We start from the raw sequence: 24292 nt of genomic DNA, 5'->3' as shown, positions 1-24292 counted from the left end.
TGCCGTCGTTTTGGATTGGTATGCCATTGATATTAGGCATGGAGATATCACCTTTTTACAATTGTGCGAAAGGCTGGCGGCCGCCAGCGATTATCGCCCGAAAAATTTCAGTGACATTCTGTACAAAGCAGCACAAAGGCTACCAGGTTTTCTGTAGCGAAAAAAGGGTCGACAAGGGCATCGAGGTATTTGGTGGGCTGAAGGTCGGACAGGCCACCTGACAGTTTGGCCGTGTGAGTCGAAGTAGACAAAATGGCATCGTCCGAAATGACCTTTAATAGATTTGGTAGTATTAAGCATATCTTTGCATCATTTTTTTAAACATTTCTGTGAAGTGTTCAAAATGCTTTAATATTCTGAGAATACGAATAAAGACACACTGTTTGTTTGATATTTGTTTTATTGATTGCTATACCAACAAAATGCATGAAATAACCTTAATAGATTTTGTAATAAAAAGTATATCTATTCATGTCTTTTTTTTTTTACATTTCTACGAAGTATTCACAATGCTTTAATATTTTGAGAGTATGGATAAAGACATATTGTAAGTTTGATACGTGTTTCTGTGGTAAAATTTGTGTTTCCAGCTGTGTACTGACAGCATTCCTTTACTTAAGCAGTATTTTTTTTTTTTTTTGGACCGTTTTTTTTTTTTCGCCCTCTCGCACCGATTTTGGGGTACCCAGAGGATGTCATCCATAAAAATAAAAAAGTGTGGCCTAAGCTAATGAACATTTTTGCTGAAAAAAAAAAAACAAAAACTCCATGTTTTCGCTCTTATTTCCACATTTCGCCATAATTTTCAGACCTGAAGCGTGAAGCCACCATCTGTCACCTGTTGAAGCACCCACACATCGTAGAGCTACTGGAGACGTACAGCTCTGATGGCATGCTGTACATGGTGTTTGAGTAGTAAGTACCCGTTGTATATAGATTCATTCTGGAACTATAAGCATTTAGTTTGAATGGTTCCAAGATATTTTATATGAAGTTTTGGGGTAGCACTAGCAATTTTTTTCGCTTAGCCGAATCACCACTTTTTTGTCAATTTGTTATCAAAATGTTGTAATTTGACTAAAACAAGTCAGATCAAGTCCTTTTTCTTTAGCCAATTTAAGTAAGTTTTAGCATTTGGCTAAATTGGGGAGTGTTAGCGCTACCCCAGAAGTTGAATGTTTTGAACAGTTTTATTCAAAACAAAGGGTTTTATAATTTTTTTTTTTTTTGGCTAGTGGACCATATATATGTGACCATTTCTTTAAATGTGCCAAGGAAAGCCCAAAATGCACTCAACCACAAATGAACACTATTCCACTTAGTTGATTTTGTTGTGTATAGATCCCAGGGTTCCCAACAGAAGTCTTCTAGGAAATGGCAAATTTCATGAAAGCTTGATATGCACCACACTGGGAGACAGTGTGATTCTCACTGCTTGAAATGAATTTTGTGGAAGTACAAAGAAACAGTGTATTTGTACTTTTGATTTGCTTTTGTCGATTAATCCATACGAGATTGGTTTTGCCCAGTAATGTCTGACATGGTAATTCCCTTGTATATGATAGATAATTGAGCTTACTCTGTAGGACAACAGTCTTAAATGCTTCATTTTCAGAAAGGTCAGTCCTTGAGGAAGATGAGATGACAGAAGAAACATCATTTTATCAAATAAATACATAAAATGTTTCATTTATGAATGTCTGCATTAACAACTCTGATCTTGCAATTTAAGTGATTTTGGCCACTTGATACTGCTCTTCTGAGAACTGTCTTGCTGCAAGCTTTGAGTGGAGAGGCAGTTTTATTTGGTTAGTTTTATTTTTCAAAAATGCTCTTAGATGATCCGATATTAGGTGCCAGAATGTTGACATGGACATCCATTTATATGTGGTTGTGTATATGTACATATATGTATGCATGTATGTTTGGGTTTGTTTTATTGTGTACGTGACAGTTGTAATTTTTTTAAAATTGTATTTGTGTGTGTGTGTGTGTGTGTGTGTGTGTGTGTGTGTGTGTGTGTGAGAGAGAGAGAGAGAGAGAGAGAGAGAGAGAGAGGCTAACATTTAAAAGATCAGCCATCAACCCCAGTGCTACCCAGCCACTACTGATACTATGTAATATTAATTGCCGTTACCATTCCTGTATTAACACCTCCCCGCAGACAATCAATAGTCTCTCTCGGCCCCTCTTCAGCAGCTTTGTCAGTTCTAAATGGAGAGCTTATAATAAACATCCACTAATGATGGTGATCCTCGACAAAGGTGTACGGCGTCACATACATGGATGGTACGATTGGGGTGGGTTGATGGCTAAATTGATATTCCTAACTGAGGACTGACAAATTAGACAAGGTAGCAATTGTCTAATAGAGCAGAACTATCTGTTGTGGAGCAGCGTGCATTGATGTGTGTGTTTATTTAGGAGGCAGTTGTTACTTGTGGAAGTTTAAGGTCATTGACTTTTGGACTCCATGTTCGTGGAGTTTTTGACATGTTTGGGAGTTATTCCGGGGACAGCTTAGAAGACTGTAAGTTTTTATTTTGGCATTTATCTTTTTTATAATGTCCCTGATAAATTTAATTGCAACAGTTATTGACGCGGCAAAAAATGTAGGAAGTTTTTACTCCTTATGTGCAGCAGAAATCAGACCATTCTGTCATTTTATTGGAAATTTTAGTTCGTGCAGTCTAAAAGATTTTGATTAATTTTGAAGTATTTTTGTGCCCAGCAGTGGAAACTGCATTTGGATCATGGCATGTTACTACAGAAAAATAGAACGTAAAGCACGTACATACATGCAAACAAAACATACCAGTATGTTACTGGCATCACGTCAAACATACCTTAAACCTTGCCAAGCTGTCTTTACAGGTTTTTGTAATCTTTTGGTGACTGGTATTGCTCAGCATTAATTAAATGTCGATGTACTTTGAGAAAAGTGGAAAATATGAAAAAAAAGGTGAAGAAATATGTAATTATATTGTATAGATGAGAAAAAGAACAAATTAAAACTTATAAAACTGTACATTTTAGTGAATCTGAATTTGACCATTGGATAGGCTTAAATTAAAATTTCCTCTCTCTCTCTCTCTCTCTCTCTCTCCACACTAACCATGATTAGTAATTAAATTACGTGTGCAGGAAATCTTGTGTTGGAAGCCTTCCCTAATCAGTACCCAGTTCTCTGCATGATTGCTTCTCCCGGGCTCGCAGATCAATCACGGTCATACGTGTTGGTTTACTGTGATGTTCACTACTCCATTACCCATGTAGCTGCTCATTTTGGAGAATATATGTTACTTAAGATTATGGCTCTTCAGAGACTTTTTATTCAAATTCGATACGGGTGCATAAAGCACAGTTGTGGATGCTTAAAAAAGCCAATTCAGACGGGCAATTGTGATGATTTGTACTGAAAGGTAATTGCTTGGCGAAATGCAATGATTCATGCAAATTTGCCAAGAACTAGCAAAAAAAAATGTTAAGAGAAAAGTCATGGTCTTGTATTGATGCAGAAGGGAGGGGTTGGCAATTATTCATTAATTTCGAGTAGAATTGAATGAATGATTGAATTTTTTGTACAAAAAGAAAAAGAGTTACAATCTAATGTTGAAATACAGAATTGCACAATTTATGAAAGGCACATTGGATACATTTAAGAATGGTTCCATTTAGAAATAAAAATAAAGGATTTGAAATTTATTAGAAATGACCATAACTCAGATACATGTATGTATAAGGTACCTTGTGGGATCTTTTTGGAAACTGTCTTTTCAGTTTCATTCGTTCTGTCTGGGATAAATTTGAACTTGTTTATTAAATTTTGGCTTCAAATAATATTCCAGCAAGTTTGGAACTTCAAGGTGCTGCATTTTGTCATAAGAATTATATAGATGGTTTGTTATAAGAATTATTAAGATGATTCATTTGTAAATTATATAAAGAGCGGGATATTTTGTACATTATTTTGTGGCAGGCAGGCTTGTCTTGTTTGAAAGTACCAGGCATTTTATCAGCTTGAAGATAGATTTCATTTTGGCAAAATCCGAATTGAATTCCACGTAAATGTGTAATTAGCAAATTTACTTTACTTGCTGTGATTATCAGTTTATTGCATTAGGTGGGAAATTGCTTTAACTTATAGTTCACATGCTGATGAATTTGTCAATGTAGATATACTGAAATACCTTTGGACTTTTTAAGTAGGTGGCTGGGCCATATCCTGTTCTTTTCTCTTCGCATTTTCTCCAACAAGTGTTGGTATTGTTTTGTGTTTCTATAGATATTGACTTGAAGCAAATGCCTTTATATTATCATTAGACAAAGATATGTCACTTTCTATAAGAGTTAACTTTCATGGCTTCCTTTGTGAGAACTCGGGCGTCTGTGTAAACAGGTTCAAATGACTCCAGTCAGTGAGATTACTTGGACCCTTTTTTGATGTGAAGTTTGATATTTCTGATTGAAGACCCAATTTACTTTTCATATTTCTTCTTGTATTGTTGGAATAAAAAAGGGAGAGGTGCACAAAAGAGAAATCCCACCAAACTTCTAATTTTCAATTTTCCTAAACAATAGCCAGTTTGTTAAATGTTTTTTTTTTCTCAATATTCATATTACCTCAAAACTTTGAATCAGTACCTTTCCTTACAACATTTGGCCTCTAAATCGAAATGCTGTAAGGTATATATTCAGTCGACACCATGATTGAATTAAACATTAGAAGTGACATACGTTTGTATGCTTACATGAATTGTAGATTATCTGTATAAATTATTCTGGATTATGACAAATACCAAGAATTACGTCTACTTATTAAGTGGTTTTGTTCCACAGGGGACACTTGTTGCAAGAGGTGGTTCACAGATTCTAATTCAAGCTGACTGATATCAAGAAGTTTGTAAATATTTTCAAAGGTACCTAAGGTTGTCATGGTAACTTGTGTATCATTGTAGAATATGGTGCTGAAGTTACCTTATAAAATGGACTGGGAATAGAATTTTTTTTGATTGTTACAGATTTGAAAAAAAAATTGCTTTAAAATTTTGGCATATTTAGGGGGTTTTGGGTGTTGTATGCCAAACTCTACATTTTTTGAATCTGCAGTTCTTTACTAAACAAGACTAGAGAAAAGGGTCCAAAATGTGTCCTGTGACATTCATTGCCATCGAGCTAATTTTGGTAAAAAATTGTCATTTCCCATGCTTACCAATGGAAAATGAATCCATATCAACATTCAGAGTTAGTCCTTTTTCTTTTTTTTGGTTATAATCTCTTAAGAGTCTCTAAGGAGATATAGCCATCTATGCAGGCCCATATGGTATGATAGCAATCACATATTCCAGAATAAATGCGATAACTGCTGTTTTGGTTGTAAAATGGAATTAATTATATTATCTAATAGTGGTATATAGAGTATTTATTAAGCATGAATCTCATATCGACACTTGTTATCCCTTTAACATGCCGCATAAATTACAAGTTTTATATTTCATGATATAGATGTGGCCTAGCATGGCAGATGCTCTTTCTCTTAAAACAAAGCCATGAAACTGTTGTGCAATATGATTGGCCCAGTTTTCGTCAAGGAAGGTTGTTTTGTTATTTCTTTTTAAACACACGAGAACACAATGCAAGGGGCAGAACCAACCATTAGTGTCTTGCACTACAGCTATTATGAGATTCTTGCATGAAAGAAACCAATTTTAACGAGAATTCTGCCATTTATTAAGCCAGGAAGAAGGGCGCCATTCAGTCTGTGAATCAAGGTCGGCGTTAAGAGAAGGAGAGAAAGAAATACAGAGAAAGGGAGTTGTTTTTATTTGGTTTTTCATTGCATGCTACTGAATAGCTGGATACTTAGAATTGGCGGTTCTCAATTTTTACCTCAAGGTGGATGTCATTGTCACGATGGATGTCATAGTCAGGCTTGGTACCATTGACGATTTGACAGATATATTAAGAGCGAGATGCTGATAGAAGCTGTCAGTCTGGAAACTTCATCCACCTGAGCAAAGAATCAGTTCAGTTTTTATAGTGAAAGGAATCGTAAATGATGGAGTTGATTGGCTGGAGATAAAAACGAGTTGGTAGATGTCAAGTGACACACTGAGGATTGGAGGAGTCATCACATGTAGTTGTTAGTTTAAGGATTTTGTTTTGGAACCTGAATGCCAACTGGACTGCCAAAATGTGTGGTAAAGTTTCAATTGTGATTACACGAAATGGAAAAGAAGATTGGTAAGTCTTTAAAAGAAATGCTGTGCTTATCTCTTATGAGTGTTTATTATTTTTTTAAATTGTAAGAGGAAAGTTGAGACAGATATGGCATTTTGTGTGATATGTTCAGAATATGATAAAAAGGGGTTGCCATCATGTCCCATTGCCTGTTCCTTTCTCTTTGTACTTAAAAAGTAGTAATATGAACAGGTGGATTGTTTGAAGAGTATTGACTGATCTGTGCTCATTATTTTTGAGATATCTGATTAAGTCATGTTAATACAGTCTGCCGGAGTCTATCTTACAAAGTAATGAACAAATCAAACTTTTTGATTAGCGCATGTCATAATCAATTTAATGGTATCAGACTTGGCACCATTACATTGGAGGAGAGGGAGAGAATAGACACTCCTTGAAATAGGGTTTTCATTGTATTTTCTCTAATTAAAATAGAAAAATTAATTATTTCTAAATATTTCTTACCGAAGTCTTATATTGAAGGGTAAAAATGGAATGCTGGGTATCCGTGTGAAATGCATTTAGTTTCTTGAGAAAGGATTTACTTTTTTTACTAACAGAGAAATTTGATAGATTTGCTACCTTTGGTGATTGTACTGTGGTTTTACAGCCTACAAGCTGGTGAGATTTGATGCTAAGGCCGCATTCAGAACAGTGGCTTACTAGTCCGAGGGTCAAATATGGCTGGCCCACTTGAATATGTTCCCACTGGGAATCTATTCAGTGTTTATTAGAGGATTAGATGGCAAGCTTAGTAGTGGGTTGCCATATTTGAAGCTCTTATTAGTAAGTCCACTGTTCTGAATGTAGCCTGAGATATACCAACCCAGCTGGGATAGGAACATGTCTAAAAGAACGTTAGTCAGCTTTGGTTGGTTAGAACTACATAATGGCATTTTCACTGTGATCTTTATTGGAACTTAAAGTATTCCTAAATGGAAAAAAATCTAGATTCTGTATCTTCTCTTTGTGCTATCCTTTATGGGACTAAAATGAATTGCAGTTAAGGGAACTTAGCCTTATGAAATCTAGCAAAATGAGGAAAAGCAGTGAGATGACCTTTGTAATTATGTTTTTATTTCTAGGCATCGCATTTCATTCATTCTATAATTAACAGGGACTTTACTAAAGAAATTGGAAATATGCGTAGATGAAATCCTCTATTCACTATCCTCAGGTAGTTCAAATATTCTGCTAATAATTACTTTCTGGATGAAGGAAATTAAAGTTTTATGAAGCTGAAGAAAGCCTCAGAGCTTCTGCGGTTTAACCTCAAGTAAAAATCTATTTGGCTCCCAGGGTAATCTTTTCCCTGGATAAAACTTAAAGGTATTTTGTATGGAAATATAGAGTGTTTGTGAAGAAGGAAAGTTGAAAAATAATAGTTTAATCATCAGCTGCTCTGAGACGATGAAGCATGGAATAAACCATGTAGCTGAAGAAACATACACTTTTTTAGTATGTTATTAAATTAAATTTTAGTTATTTCAGCGTACAACAAGTGCTTGTCTGTTTGTCTCTCTATCCAATTGTGAATCTTTCTGTAGCTGGTACACTGGTATACTTTCTGTCTGGATTTCTGTCTTTTTGCCTTGTCAAATATCTTTTTATGGCTGATATTTTTCTCCTTTGTTTGTCCTACAGCTGAATCTTTCTTTGGTTGGTCCTCTGTCTTAAAGGCAATCTAGCCATATGAACAAATAATACATCGTATATCCATTTTTCATTATTATTATTACTATAATATAGATGGCAGCATATCTACAGTCCATTGTCAGTGTCATAAATTCTGTGTTACCATTTGCAGAAATGAGTCTATTGTGAAATGGGATATTTTGCACGGCTAAATCACCATACAGGGAAAAAATTGATTCTGTGTCTTTAAGGGCATCCAAACATCATGTAAAATACAAAAGCCCTGACATAACCACGAAAGTTTTACATCATTTTATTGACTAAATATGGTGGGTTTTTTTTTCACTTTCATCAGTTTTAAGGAAATTTCTCAATATAAGCTAGCAACAGTTAGTATATTGCATCGTAACTGGTACAGTACTGTTATCAATTATCTAATAATTGGATGGTAGAAAGCTTCATTTTTTTGCCACAGTCTGGAGTAGATTTGCGTGTTCGGACAAGTCCCTGGTGGTTGGAATGGAAAACGGTACAAGTAACGTGATCAGAGAGTTCCAGAATGTAGCAGTTTATTTCCAGTAGAATGTATGAATTTATAAGGTTATCCTTACATGTGTGTATGTGTGTGTGTGTGTGTGTGTGTGAGAGAGAGAGAGAGAGAGAGAGAGAGAGAGAGAGAAACATCAATTCTGAAGCAGTAAAGTAGGATTTATCAAGGAATATTTCATCACCATTTTGTCGCTTGATGTAAGATTATTTAATATTTGGCTTGTATCCAGATGGCAGAGTTAATTGAATTTAAGCACAGATTGATCATCTGGCAGCACGAAAGATGCCTTGCATCGAAACTCAGTTTATCATAATTAGCGTATGCTTTGTCGTTATTACTTCATGGTTACTGAGCTGAACTTTCCTCATGGTTATTGATTTACATTTTTTTCTTTTTTTTTTCTTTTTTTTTTTCTTTGTACTTGTGTGCATTGTTTTCTAGGTAAATCTGTATCAAGAACAAAATGTCTTAGGTGTGATTAAAAATAGCATTAATAATTTTTATTCTGTTTATTTAATATACAATGAACAATACCCATGCGAGGTATTAATTACAGTTAAATGAGTGCTTCCAAGAAATAATTATATGATTACAGTTGTTCTGATTTTTATCGTTTCCATGTAAATCCTGTCAACATTTTTTTCTTTGGGTCATATTGTATGCATTTTACTTCTTCACCTGTTCCTATAAACAAGCTTTGGGCAGTGTTGTATCACTACTAAATCTATGGAATCTTGGAAAATCAAGTGTGACATTCACAGCCAGACATGAGTCAAAATAGGTTGATTTGTCATGGTAAACCTTTGTACCCAGGTTGACCTTTGTACCTAGGTTGACCTTTGGACCTAAGTTGACCTTTACCTAGGTTGACCTTTCTAGCAAGGCTGACCTTTGTTGGTTGACCTTGATGAGTTGACCTTTTTAGCTAGTTTCACCTTTCTGGGTTGACCTTTCTAGCAAGGACTACCCTTGTTTGTTGACCTTTGTGCGTTAACCTTTTAAGGTTGACACTTTTGGACGGACCTGTCTGAGTATACAACTAAACTCTGGTATATTTGTTACTGAGTACCTGAGTGTGATACCAATCACAACTATGACCCCATTCCCATAGATTTTAGATCGATCTATCCCTGTGGGGAGTCTCACTAGATTACTGTCAGTTTAGCTGGCTTGAGCATCTGTCCTGCCTACTTAAAGGTGTAAGGTGGCAATTAACTATGTTGCGCGCTCGGCTGACTGCAATTTAGCGTGAACCCCCAGGGAGTTAGGTCGATCTAATTCTTAATCTCTGGATCGATCTAAGTCTCTGGGAATGCACCCTATGTAATCAAGGTTTGTCTTATGCCATTAGCCAAACTTCCTAAGCTGAGAGGTCGCAACCCCAGGGCGTGCTGAGATGATCCATTTATCAAGCTAGGTCTGCACATTTTTCACTGGAAACACGATTTAATTTAAGGAATATTCTGAATATTATAGACACCCTTTTAATTACATTGCCTATATGTTGTTCTGCAGTCTAACATCTGTGTATTATTTCCAGTATGGACGGCGCAGACCTGTGCTTTGAGATTGTGAAGAGAGCTTCTGCGGGGTTTGTCTACAGTGAAGCTGTTGCCAGGTAACCAGATGTAGAGTCGGTCTGTTAATGAAAGCCATCTTTTCTCATTTTTGCACCCCATATACCTTGTAATATCCAGAAACAATTTAAGATAATGTTTTGCTGTTTGATATTAAATTGCTCCATTTGATGTCAGTTAAGATACCAGTGTCCTTTTATTTTTACATATTAATCAAAGTTAAAGGATATTTATGTGTTTGAATATTGAGGTTTAGTGGTGCATGAAATTAAATCTGCAAAGCAAAAAATAGTCATTACTTACTCAGTACAACTTACAGTGGTGTCTCATTTATTTTATAATGTCTAAATTTTCAGTCACTACCTCCGACAAATTTTAGAGGCCTTACGTTACTGTCATGAAAATGACGTCATCCATCGCGACATGAAACCCCATTGTGTTCTATTGGCTTCCAAGGAGAATTCCGCTCCTGTAAAAATTGGTGGATTTGGTGTCGCAATACAGCTTCCAGAGTCTGGAAAGATATCCGGAGGTGAGATATATACTTAAAAGTTCGATCATTGAGGCCTATTTTGGGTATAATTGTGACCCGTTTGTGGGGGCATGTTTTATTTATTATCATAATTGGTAAAATTTGTTCCATCTTTGTTTGTTTAAGACAAACTTGTAAGTTTTTTAGGATATTTGTTCAAGTGATTAGAATATTTTCTAATTGCTCACAAATTTCATACCCCATACTTTAACTGATATCTATCCTTGATTACTTTTAAGGATACCATTTGTAGTTACTCTCAGAATTGCTTTTCGGCACCAGCCTGATTTCCTTTTAGGGACCTGAATTAATGTTAATTAGAAACTACTCAAAAAACATTTTGAGAAGGAAAACCAATCAATTTTATATGTATTTATGAGCAATTATGGTAGTTTTTACACTTAGTTTGAATTATTTGATTTGGGTTGCCCTAAGGACATATGTAGGAACGGTGTTATTGCCAGTGTAAGAAGCTTGTTTTATGAGTAAATGATATTAGGTATGCATGAGTTTTAAAATCAGTATTATCAACAGCTTTTAGGCTTTTGACCTGGATGTGGGAAGTATGAGGATTGAATTTTATTGATCACAATTCGTACCTTTTCATGATTAATGCATCCTCATTCTTAGGTGTGTGAAAATTAGTTTTCCTCAGTCTGATAATTCTTATATATATATTTATAGGTATTGTGTCTTTTTCATTTTTGTAAAAATGGTTTTATTGCAGTTGATGAAAAAAGCTTGTTTGCGCATGACAGTAAGTGGATTAAGAAGTGAAAGTGATTTTTTATTTTCATTTTTATTATTTACTAATGATATTACCCATTTTTTAGATGTTATAAAGGTCTTGGAGTGTTTTAATATTACTTATTTGTCTTACATGCATGGTTTTGGATTTTGAGACCACTTAATTTGATATTTCATTATTTAGAGTGAAGAGCTTGATATTATCTATTTAATTTAACAATATGCAGTGTTTTTCTTGGTTTGCTAAACGAGCACTTTCATTTTTTTAGCAGACTTGACATTTGATCTTTACATATTAACTAAAGTTGATTATTAGGTTGATTATTACATATATAAAAATGTATACCAGTGTTTTTCTGAGAACTGCAAATATAATTAGTATAATTATACAGTTTCTTTACTATATTGAAAGAAAGTGAAGGTCGTTGAAGCGGTCTTTAACATTCTGTCCATGTGTCTTTCATGTGTCCATGTGTTCTCTCTCTCTCTCTCATTGCTGTTTTGTTTCACACTTATTCAGTAAAAAGCATGTTATGATTTCATAAACCAAAGCGTATGTCAATGCAGCAAAAAATTCTCAACTATTCAGGAAGCCTGGCATGGAACATTTTCTTTTAATTTAATGGACTGTTTTGCCTTTCTCAAGCAATCATAAAGTCTGATCACAGAATATTTCTCGCCAGCACACAGTTCACTTACTGCACTCCCACAGATGGTAATCCCAGCCGCGTTCACACTAGCCCCTAATGGTTATGCATCTGATTCAGTGCTGTGAACAGAGCCCCTTGTTACGACAAATCCTGGGAGTTATCATGGCGATTTGTAGTAAATGCCTTCATCTTTATGAGAAGCATTTAGTGTTTGGAGCTGTGTGTGTGTGTGTGTGTGTGTGTGTGCGTGCGTGCGTGCGTGCATGTGTGCGTGCTTGTATGTCTATCTGTGTGTGTGTAAAAGAAAGAGCGAGATGAACTGTTAAACCTGGTTTTGGTTGTGGTTATAACTGCTGTTCTCAGATGTAACTTAAGGTGATTGTGATCACACCATACGCTTCATTGAAGTTTTAAATTCTTTTTAAAATCAAAACCATGGAGAGAGTAGCCAAAACCTGGTTCACACCAATACATTCAACTTCAATCATTCTCTTCCTAGTGTAAACTCGGTCCTATTCTATTGATTTGCTCCATAATCATATCATCACTTACTCGCTGTTTACACTGAAAAGGCCAGGCAAATATGTCCAAAAACCACTTAACTGAATAAGAACAAGTGCCATATACTGCTACTTAGTAATTGTCTAAAGGAGCGTGCCTCTGATGGCAGTTGGGTGTTTTCAGAAAGCGCAGGAGAGCGAAATGGCCAATTTAGATAAAAATTGCCATCAGAGAAGTGATTGAAGTCATTGTATGCACCACACGGCTACTTGTGAATGTTCTGGAGTAAGAAATTGTTATACTAACTGTCAATTTTGACAGGGAATATAAAGTTAATGAGATTGATTAGCCTTAATAACAAAATGCAATAAGTGCTCTGACAACATAACTAACTTAAAGTCTTGTCTGGAATGGGCCATATAGCAGTATAAATATCATGCTTTTACCTTGATTGTCTTTGATTGTAAACTCTCTTTATGACTGGACTTGACTCTTTTATTATTAATTATTTTTGGGTCTTGTGTTAAAAACATTCTTCTTAAAAACAATCAGTTATTGACAGAGTTATGATGAAATAGTGCAGATCAACTACTGCCTGTCTGAACATTTCACTGACTATTCAGAACTTTCAGTTAAGTAAAAATATATGGGAATGAATTCAGGGGCAGATCCAGAGATATTTTCTGACAGTCTTCCAAGTTATCCTTCATCTTCCAACAGAAAAAAAATTAGATGCTGGTCAACCTAAACTTGAAAAATGCTGATTGTCTTCTGGAAGACCTGGAAGATGGCCTCAATCTGCCCCTGATGATAAAATTTATGTATTTATTGTCAGGCAGAAGAACAAATTTGAACCTGATCATTGCAGTGTCTTGAGAGCTGGCTTTTGGTTTGGGAAGTAGCTTCACCATAGTATTTGACTGTGCTGATATAAGCAGCTTTCAGTGTAAAGGTGTTTTGCAGTGAAATACTAGTACTATCTCTAAGTACGTATGTCAAAAAATACACTGTCACATCATACTTCTCTCTAACAGTGGAGGTGTTCTGGCATATAACCCTCAGGTGACACACAGGTGTATCATACAGGTGTATTATTTCACATTTGGTCTACTTTCCAGGTCGTATCGGCACCCCGCACTTCATGTCCCCCGAGGTGGTGAAGAGGGAGCCTTATGGGAAACCCGTGGACGCGTGGGGAGGCGGAATTCTTATGTATATTCTACTCAGTGGGTCACTGCCTTTCTACGGCACCAGGGAGCACCTGTTTGAGAATATTGTGAATGGAAGGATGCATGTAAGTGGGGAGACATTTTGTTGGATATTTGACAGAGTTCAGAATGCTATTCTAAGAAAGAATATATGTGTAGATTGATAAAAATGGTCTGCACTGCTCATTATTTGGTTGCATTTTGAGACTAACATGTCCACTCAAAAAGCTATATTTTTTAAATAATTTTTTTCATAATTTAGTGCGTGTGTGTGTGTGAGAGAGAGAGAGAGAGAGAGAGAGAGAGAGAGAGAGAGAGAGCAATAATATATATATTTGTATGTTTGCAGATGAAACCTAAAATCTGGCAGTTTATTTCTGAGGACGCCAAGGATTTATTGTACAGACTTCTGGAGTTGGACCCAGATCATCGCTACACCATAGAAGAGGCACTGAACCACCCCTGGATAAAGGTACTGTACAACACACACACACACACACGCACACATGCACTTCCACACACACACACACACACACACACACACACTTTTTTCACACTGATTGATTAGCATTCAAAGTTTCATGCTTGTTAGCTTATACAGTAATGGGAATATCTCAACTGAAGACTTCATTCTACCATTTAGCATGCATGATATATAATTGATAAAATCATATCTGTGAGTTGATGCAGCAGTTGAGCTGAATGAGTAGTTTTTCTCACCTAACGCAATTTCATGTGAGTCGGCTGTCATGTTAGATTTCCACAGTGACACAGATCAATTCGCAATTAGTTTTAACAGAACAGCTGTGCCAAAGTGCACAACAACCCATGTGTCATATTGAATTTCCATTATTAAGTGTACACTAATGTGTCTTAACTCAAACCAGGTGTTCCAGAGCATTGTGCTGTCAATTGGTAATGAGGTCATTATTAATTTCATAAACTTCAAGGCTGCAGTTTTAAGTTTAAAGTGCACTTGTTTTCCCATGGTTATTGCCTGTGTATTACACATTTAATACAGGTTCAAAGTCTTATTTGTAAGGATGTCTGTTTTTCAATGATTAAAGCAGGGAAACCCAGCTCAATAGCACTTATCCTGTCCTGTTAGATTGTTATCATTTAATGCAGTTGTTTTAGTGGGGTGATTTCTTTGTTTTTGGTGTTGTAGGAAAGAGGGAAAGCGCCATGTATTGTTATCATTTAATGCGGTTGTTTTAGTGGGGTGATTTCTTTGTTTTTGGTGTTGTAGGAAAGAGGGAAAGCGCCAAGACTGCATTTAGCTGAAACAGTGGAGGAAATGAAGAGATTTAATGCTAGGAGAAAACTTAAGGTCAGTATTTTGATTTTGAAAAATTTCAGGCTCTTTTGGAAAGCAAAACTGTTGTAATTTATATCATCCTATATTTTTTATTTATTTTAATAGATTTAGGTTTTACTAGTTCCATATACTCAGGTTAAAAAGAATCAAGAATTTTGTTTAAAAGTGATTTGGATTTTGAATTAGCAAAATGCTTCATAGTAAACATCACAGATTATCAAGTCCATTTTTATCTTTTACAGCTGTTGCAACATTGGATTTTTTTATCCAGCATTACTTACGATGAAAGTAGTACTGCTTAGAAGTCCTACAGCATTATGGGTGGCTGTCCTTAGTATTTCTGATACACTTGGAGGATAATACTTATTTCATTGCAAATGTATTAAAAATTAATTCCAGGGTGCTGTCTTGGCTGCAGTGTCCAGCAGTAAATGGGTCGACTTCTACAACGACCCCAACCCTACCGCCAACGGCATGGACTATATGGATGAGTATACATCATCTGGTAAGTCTTCATCATTATTATTATTATCATTATTATTATTATTATTATTATTATAAACAAAACTGAACGAGATTGATCGTAGAGTTAGGTTTTTAAAAAGGACATGATGAGCCTTTCTACCCTGTATGTACTCTGAACAAATTTGATTTTATTATTTTTATTTATTTATCTTTAAAAATATCATAGATGTGCAATTTGATTTTCTTTGTCTCTTTGGATTTTAAGTTAAAAATGCAGAGAACATGGGTAAGTAGAATGGGTATTTCCCCTCACAGTGTGTATATATATATATATAAAATACCATTTGTAATGTACTTGCACAAGCCATGCATGGTTGTGATGTAGGCAGATGTCTGTGTTTTCTATGTTTATCTTTTTTATATAATTTTTTTTGTACATTAGGTACATGTGGCTCTTGCAGTGTTATTCACTTTGAAGGAGATGTACATGTAGCTTTTTTTTTCTTTTCTTTTTTTTTTTTAAGAAAAATTTTGGAAACCCAGCGTATGTTGTGAATGTTTCCACTTGAGTTTGTTTTAAACTTATGATGTTTTTTCAACAGTTTTCACCAAATTTATAAAATACAGGTTATTGATTGAACAAAAATATTACAAGTTTGTGAATATTTTCATTTTTTTTTTAAAAAAGCTTTGTTTTTTTACCAGCTGTTTTTGCATTATAAATGTTCACTTGGGTATTTTCTCCCTGGAAGCAGATGGATGTTCCAGATTTCATGTTGCATGAAATGTCAGTGTTTCTTGATCTACATGTCACACCTACCACATCCGTATTTGACTGATTGTGTCCTTTGGCACATCTAACACAATGGGAGGTACCTTCAGCACAATTGCACTCAGAGCAATCACAGCTAATACATTCATATCCAACACATTCCCATATAACACAGCTTGTAACATCTCTTTATTGGAAGTACATATTTCATTCTATGAATGCAAAGTTATGGTAATTGGTGATGGGCTTAAAATATAGATCTACTTTCTATATGTAAAGATTAACCTGGTTTTATACATAATTTCCATTGAATATGTTTCTATAGGGGTTTTGATATAGCCTCTTCATAATAAGAAAAATCATGAAAGAACATGAATGGGAAGCGAATACAATTCCACCTGGCCTTTTTTAGTCCTTGTACTTGATGATATCAATCAAAAGAGTTCAGTTACTGAAATGAAATGTGTAGAAGTGGCACTCATTATTCCCTCTGTACCAATTGATTTCATAGATGTTTATTTATTCAGCACCAGGTGGCAGCAGCAGCAGAGGAGTGAGGGTCAGGCCAATATTAATATTTTATCAAGTAATATGCACTAATTCACTGTTTATTGTTGCAATAGGAAGAAGAACAGTTTGTGTTTTGTATTCCATATTACTACAGTGGGGAGAGAAAAGCCATTCACTATACATTACTATAGCCATTGTTTGCAGATTTGCACAAGATTATTTTTATGATTACGGATACCTGAGTATTTGAGATGAAGTTTTCTGCAGTATTCAAGTGCTATTAAAAAGTGACATAAAAAAAGTAATAATAATCTGACATGAACCAAACAAACTTTTCAGATATCTGTACTAAAATATTATCACATTAATATATTACTGTAATAATTGTAATTGTGTAGAAAATTGTTGCTTATTCTGAAGAGGTGCAATAATTTCTTTGTCTTATTATTCTCAATTTTTGTATTGGAAAGAAATAGATACTTTGTAATATCCATAGGATTGTCACTGAACGATGACCAATCAGTTTTTATAATCACATGTTTCAAGCACATTTCTGATCTCTAGTGATCCCAGTCTGAATGTGACCTAATAAGATTTGTTCTATAACACGCCTTCATTGTGTTGTCTTTGAAGATCTCACTTTTGTCTCTATTGGAAGATACGGGAAGGAAGATGAATCTTGAGAATCGTTGCAGCTGTCCCTTTCTGCCAATCAATAAAGATGGCATGTCTGCCTTTCAAACTTGATTGCAGCTATTTGAGATGTTTCTGAAGATACACTAAGTGCAATTTTGCCACTTGATGTTGACTTTTCAAACAGAAATGTCTCAGACATCTATTGTGAAGTTTTCAATAGATTTGGAAGATTATCATGTCTGTATTTTCATTGTGGATTTCACAAGATGATAGCTTGACTTTCACTACGCTGGTATGACGTAAATTCTCTCTAAAATAAATTAAGATGAACTGGGTGACTGTGCCCCCAGAGTCAGTACTACAAAGAGGCAATCCATTAATAAGCTTAAGACAGTCTGGTGCTAATTTCTGAATTTTATGGAATGAAGTATCTGAGAGCATTCATATAATCAAGAATGTGTTACTTGTAAACCTTCAGACAATCAAAGGTGCCAAAAACTAAGTTTGCATATCAGTTTGGATGATGTTAGGGGGTATTTTCCTGGGCCGATTATCGACATTTTTGATTAATCATATTTGGCAATATATACATTCTTGATAGGATACCAGCTTATCTCACCTACAATTTGTGTTGGTATCTGTGTGTATAGCTGAGTGAAAAGAGACTCTGGTTGTTAAATGCCTTGCCTTGAGTCACTTGTGGATTAGGGTTATTACAGAAAAATGTGAGAAGGTAAAAAAAAAAAAGGTGATTTGGACAATTGCCATTATGTATTGTCATTTTTTAAATAATGTTATTTTGCAATGACATTTTGATGAGAAAATTCAGATTTCACATTATTTTTCATAAGAACCATAAATCAGTCATTGCAGCATTTTCTGATGAGATTTTCATACTGACAGCTCTGGTTGTACTCTAAATCCTCAAATCCAAGTCAGCAACTCAATTTACATGTCAGAGAAAATTGCCTTTGAAGACAACTCATCTTTAGGGAGCTTTGATAGTGTTAGGGAGGGAGAATTAAGCAATCCGTCAATTAAGCAGGAGGAAGAAAACTGCCCAGGGAAAAAATTTAACTTGTCCATTCGCAGACCTCTGATGTATCAATTCTCTGTCCTAATGTAGGCAGTGCTTCGAGGATAGTGTATATTAAATAATTTTTGGAGTAAAAGCCCATGGTCCTTGCTAAGTTGTTTTTTTATTGATATGGCTTGCAGTATTGTTGTATAACACTCAAAATGTCTTGCTTTGCTGTTTATCATATTTACTTATTTATTTTTTCTGTAAAATATTTCATTAAATTTTTTTCTCTATAAAATACTTGCATAGATGCAAAGGAAGTATATTTGTTACATGATGCTCATTACTGCTCAGACAAACTCTGTAATCAGAAGACCAGTAATTTTCCTCTATGTGTTTGAAACTTTTTAATACAACTGCATTGTCGTGGATCAGCTAACAAAGTAAAAAATCTTATTGGACATTGGACAGTCTTCAGCGAGATGAAAATTCCTGTGATTGGAGAAAAAGGAATCAGATGTGTCTGTAGTAAATCTAGCCTCAGGAGCTGTGACACCCTCCCTGTTAAAACGACGGAGTCATGTGGTGGGAAAAGTTTTATAATAAACGCTTGACGCATCTTTGATTGATCTTTAATGATATTTGTGTGTCTGTGGTATATACTGAGATGTGAAGGACAGGCAGTTGTGAGGAGCTAGGAATACCCATGTCTTCTGAAGGTAAGAGTGGTGGTCTGAAGGGTGGAGTTGGGAGGGGAGTTGTGGTGGGGGTGGGGAGAAAGGGGTTGTGTGTTTGTGTGTGGAAGGGGGGGGAAGGGATGGTCAGTTTGAGTATTTACATCTCATTGTCACTTGGAGATATTTATACAGCTTGTATGGTTGAGGTAGGAACCTGTTTTGCTCTTGGTCAGTCCAAGAGGTCTCTTATGGTGACTCTCTTATGTAATAACAAAGCTACTGTCGCTCTCACAAATGCAATTTGTACAGACTGATATGTTTCGGTCTCACTCAAAATGAATCGTTAATAAAAAAAAAGCTTCCAAAAGTGAGCACACACTGCCTCCTAGAGGAGGCGTGTCATTCAGTTAATCTGACTGCATTCAGCGAGAGTCTCCATGGACTTGGATTAAATCTTTGTAGAACTAATTACAGTTTCATTGGGAGTGTGCTCCTAGAGAAGTCAATGTGAATTATTACTACATACATGTGTACCATCTGTAGTGACAGGTCTGTTATTAATTTATACCAATTTATACTTGTCTGGACTGATATGTCATACTTTATGCCTTATTTTTCTCATTCATTGTGTCTTGAAGTGATGTCATGCAATACCAGGACACCTTACCTGACCCACTCCACTTGAAAGCCGTCTTGGGATTTTTTGAACCTAATGATCGGCTTGATTGGATATGAATTTTCTGTGTTACTGAACTACAGCACACTATCTGGAGATTATCTGATGTTCTTTAATTATTTACTTATTTCTGTCTGTAGTCTGGTAATATGAACTTGAATGGGTATTGCCGTGATGTCTGATAGTAGCTATGATTCCACGCCACTGTTATTGAGTATGAAATAGATGTATTACAAATAAAAATAGTTGTAGTTATCAGTAATGGGCTGTTCTTAGGGACTGTTTCAGAAATCCTAAAGTTTTCCGACTTACAACTTCTCATTTAATATGGCCTTGTATGTAAATCTAAATCAAATCGCTTAACATGGTGACAGTAGTCTTAGGGTATGGTCACAATAAATCTTTCTAGCTACTGCGAATCACCCCTGAGGGACTCTTGCTGAATGTTATCAGATTAACAACTCAACACGCCCCCTCGTTTCTTGTATAATCACCAGTTTTTCTATATTCTACTCGATGCCAAGAGGAGGCGTGGCAGTCTGTTAATCTGATTTTAATCAGTGAGAGTCCTCAAGGAGTTGTACAATAGATTCATTGTGATAGCAGTCTTAGACTGGGTTCCCACAGATTTAGATCGATCCATCTGGATCGACCTATCTCCCTGGGGGTTCAAGCTAAATTGCTGTCAGCCGAGCGCACGAAAGTTAATTACCCCTTTACAGCTTTTAGGAGGCGGGACAGACATTTAAGCCGGCTAATCTGACAGCAATCTAGTGAGACTCCCCACGGGGATAGATTGATCTAAAATCTGTGGGAATGCAGTCTTAGAGCTAGTATGTAACAAACTGGCCCTCGATTCATATAGTTGACATCCCAAGTGGACTACTGGCACTGCTGAATGTACAGCTACTGTCACATCTATCACAATATTCCCTGGGGATCTGAAGTTAAAACACACTTTAAAAAATTAAGTAAACAGCCCCTTGGATTTTTTGAGAAATCCAATTTTGCCGCTTACAATTCTTAGGAGTCCATGCTAAATTGGTACAACTGACCTAAATTAAAGACACCTGTAGCTGTCTTACCTGGTCTGCCAAGGCTTGTGTCCTCTGTCACATGGGATAAAATCTGTGGATTCACAGTCTCAAATTACCAGCAAGGGAAAGAACAAGCTCTCTTCTGGGCCAACTGTTCCTCTGGACCTTGATCATGTTTTGGTGATATTGAAACTGTTTGTCTAGACAAACTATTAAATAATACTGCTAGCTAATTGTATAGACTGTTATATAATTACTGTCTATAAGGGCACCTGCTCTCTATATCTGACACTTATACCAAGGTTCATTGACTTATATGTACTCATCACAAAGAATGATCTGACATACTCTAACAGAACACAGAAAATAATGAGTTAATTTGTTCTCTGGTAATTAGACTTATTTCAAGCATACTGAAAATAGGTTCTGCAATCCATCTGGCATTACTTTGCCAGTTGCATCTGATTAGATTGACTTTCCTCTTTTTTTGTGCCATTTTGGGAGATTGACAACGTAATAGCCTGGCTGTTGCTTAAGAGAGTGATTTAAAGAAAGGTTTGGATTATTTCTTATTTGTCCTTTATTAGACTGTGATTAAGAAAAATTAAAGGTGCAAACTGGTAGATGATTGGTCTATCAAGAAGACATATCTCAGTTAACATGGCAGCTCCTTCTTGACTGGCATTTCAATGAATGATTACAACACACCAACATCCAATGTTATGGCTGATATCTTGCATTATTTATTACGCTTAGTCTTGATGGCCAGGTATATTAGTGTCGACAGATTTGCATTCATGGATTGAATTGTGATTTACATGAAGTGGTGAAAATATACATCTGAAATTAATGAAATAAGATTTTTTTTCCTGGTGACTTGTGTGTCTGTTTATGCTGTTACCTGCAAATATAATAATAATATAAATTTTTTCATATTGCATGATAAATTTGTGACAATGTGACTAATTAAATATTATAGACTCCTGGGACATCTGATTACTGATATTAAATTTTCCTTTAGAAATCTTACTGGGCTCTATGGGACTCTATAGGAATTCTATCAAATGTCCTATAGGATACCTATCTAGGACATATGTCCTACAGGATCCTATAGGATTTTGGACCAGTGTCCTTTACTTTAGAGAAAATAAATATATACACTTGGAAAATGTTCCTGCTACATGTGGCAGTTTTAACTCCAGCAGCCTGCAATTTATCATATATCATCAGACAAGCACCATGCAGGCTCTCTAAGGTAGACTGATGGTTTGGACACAGTGCTCCAATGAACTCTGACAGATGATGAAATCAACTTACCACCATCAAATATGTTATATAACATTGACACTCATGTACTTTATACTTCAGAAAGTAAGTCACACTGATTACCTGTGCTAAATGAACACTACTTGGCGGATTGGATATATTAATAATGCTTCAATTTGTTGGCCATCAAGTGGCAATTGAATGAATGACAAGTTACGTATATCATCAATAATTATAGTATAGCGAGAATTTAATGACTTGTTTTCTATATTTATCTGGATTATTGGCAAGTGATTTGATGTGCAATTACCCGTCCCAACAGCCATATTTGTAGCCTCTGTGACAAAATACTTAAATTACAAAAGTAAAACTGAGGTACTTAAGTACTGAACTATACTAAATGGCGTATTTGAACCTGTTGGTCTTAATTTGCGTCAAGATAGAGGATTTGTAGTCGCTGTTGTTACAGCAGTGACTGGATGGAAACGGTTTTCAAGCGTAGAGCATATTTGAGAGATGAACATGCAAGTATTACGTCAGATATCTGGCTCCAGTTCCAGTTGGTATCTCTTGCTGGCACTATCATTCAGCAAGTGTAACAGGAGACCATCTATTATCTTCCCTTGAGTAGTGTTTCTTAGGGACCATTCCCACAGATATTTGGATCGATCTATCTCCACAGGGAGTCTCACTAAATTGCTATCTGCTATCGGCACAGCCGAGCATGCAAGTAAGATAATTACCCCCTAACTGATTGAGTAGGCGTGACAGACGTTTAAGCCTCTTCAGCTGATAGCAATTTAGCGTGAACCCCCAGGGAATTTGGTCGATCCAGTTGGATTGATCTAGGCATGGGAACCCAGTCTAATACATAAAGTTATGGTTGGCTTGTGCAGACATGTATATATATATATCCCTAGTCTGTTTTTTATGACAGGAACAATTTGTTCATCCCTGAGAGCACTCGAGGAGTTCTGGTGATACCATTGAGACTATTGGCAGTGAAAGTTCTCTCATACCCTTTGATAAGGAATTTTGAATCACAACCAATGGTCTGAGTTGAGTAAGGAAATTTGTACCAGGATATTGCCTCTGCGTCAAAGATATAGATTAATAGTAGGGACAGGCAAGGGATGACTTCAAACTGAGGCCAACGTAATTTATAAACTTCTGGATGATGTGGTGTGTTCTGCTGCTGCTGCTAAGGTCGAAAGAACTTTCACAGCGTAATCCGTCCTTCGTGACTGGATGAGTTCACCGAACTTGTCTCTGTCGAGTAATCTTGGTTTCTGGAATAGTTTGCTTTTCTCAGTGTTTCTACATCTCCTTTGTCATGTTTTGAATCACAGATAAGGGGTTACAACTCGTGAAGTGGAGTTTGTCTGATCAGATTATCAATTAATTAATCATTTGATTTGTAATTAATTGATTGATTGATTGATTGATTGATTGGTTACAGTGGGACTTGCATATGATTCAGGGAAGTAATACATTGGAGATAAGAATCATTTTTCAATGCAGCTACTATGTTAAGCATACATACTAAGAGGTGAATGGAGTTTTCTGTATATTTAATGTCATGGTAATGGTGGTCGATATGCTAATCAATTATTAAATCCTTGTTATAAATATCAATAGGAAAATTGAATCTTTTCTGTCATGCCAAAGATGGAAAGTAGGAGCCTTATGTAGACTGTATATTACTGGCATTTGAAAGGCTATTGGCATGTGTGATGATTAATAATAAATCAGTGTTTGTTGTAGATGGATTGAAGGAAGGCAGCTTGTATTTCGAGGCGTTGAATTACCGGGTATCACAGAGTGTCGAAGAGTCGTTAAAACGTAAAGCAGATCCAGTGTTCATCACAGATTGTGTATAGCATTTACATTACAAGGATACAGCATCGGATACGTTTTTATTACTGAAGGGTTGAACAGATGAGTAGGGAAGTACTGCCTTTTAGGTCAAGGTCATCAGATCTGGATTGGCTATTCTTTAACTTTCAGCTTTATTTCTGTTGTATCAGTTGGAAGTACTGCCAGGCACATATGCTTTCTACTAGCAGTTGATTAATTGAGATATTCCCACAGTATTGTAAGAGTTGTGAAGAGGATGGGTTGGAACTTCTCAGTTGAATCTTTATCTAGAAATGGATATATGGATTTATATGAAGTGAAATAAGATGTGCCATTGATGTATTGAGAAGGGGATGAAATAAAAAAATGAAAAAAGAAGCATTGGAAACTAAATTATGTTTTATGCTAAATGTGCTA

General features: G+C 35.8%; 1 protein-coding gene across 20 annotated transcripts in view; it reads left to right on the top strand.

Annotated features, from left to right (window-relative positions):
• The window catches only part of LOC106163513 (peripheral plasma membrane protein CASK), a 134350-nt gene that overhangs the window by 32147 nt on the left and 77911 nt on the right, over nt 1-24292 (top strand). For 11 of the 20 annotated variants that reach the window (XM_086996811.1, XM_086996809.1, XM_086996808.1 and 8 more), the window contains exons 4-12: nt 810-915; nt 9966-10043; nt 10359-10534; nt 11262-11291; nt 13551-13726; nt 13990-14112; nt 14890-14970; nt 15358-15463; nt 15689-15709. In XM_086996811.1, the coding sequence (XP_086852937.1) occupies nt 810-915; nt 9966-10043; nt 10359-10534; nt 11262-11291; nt 13551-13726; nt 13990-14112; nt 14890-14970; nt 15358-15463; nt 15689-15709 (897 nt within the window). The remainder of the gene's footprint in view (nt 1-809; nt 916-9965; nt 10044-10358; nt 10535-11261; nt 11292-13550; nt 13727-13989; nt 14113-14889; nt 14971-15357; nt 15464-15688; nt 15710-24292) is intronic. The other 9 variants (XM_086996817.1, XM_086996828.1, XM_086996825.1 and 6 more) reach the window with 3 other exon arrangements.

Source organism: Lingula anatina, chromosome 10 (assembly GCF_051362555.1).
Source record: "Lingula anatina isolate TDL-2025a chromosome 10, LinAna3.0, whole genome shotgun sequence".
Classification (NCBI taxonomy): Eukaryota; Metazoa; Brachiopoda; class Lingulata; order Lingulida; family Lingulidae; genus Lingula; species Lingula anatina.
This window is presented reverse-complemented; position numbering and strand designations above follow the sequence as displayed.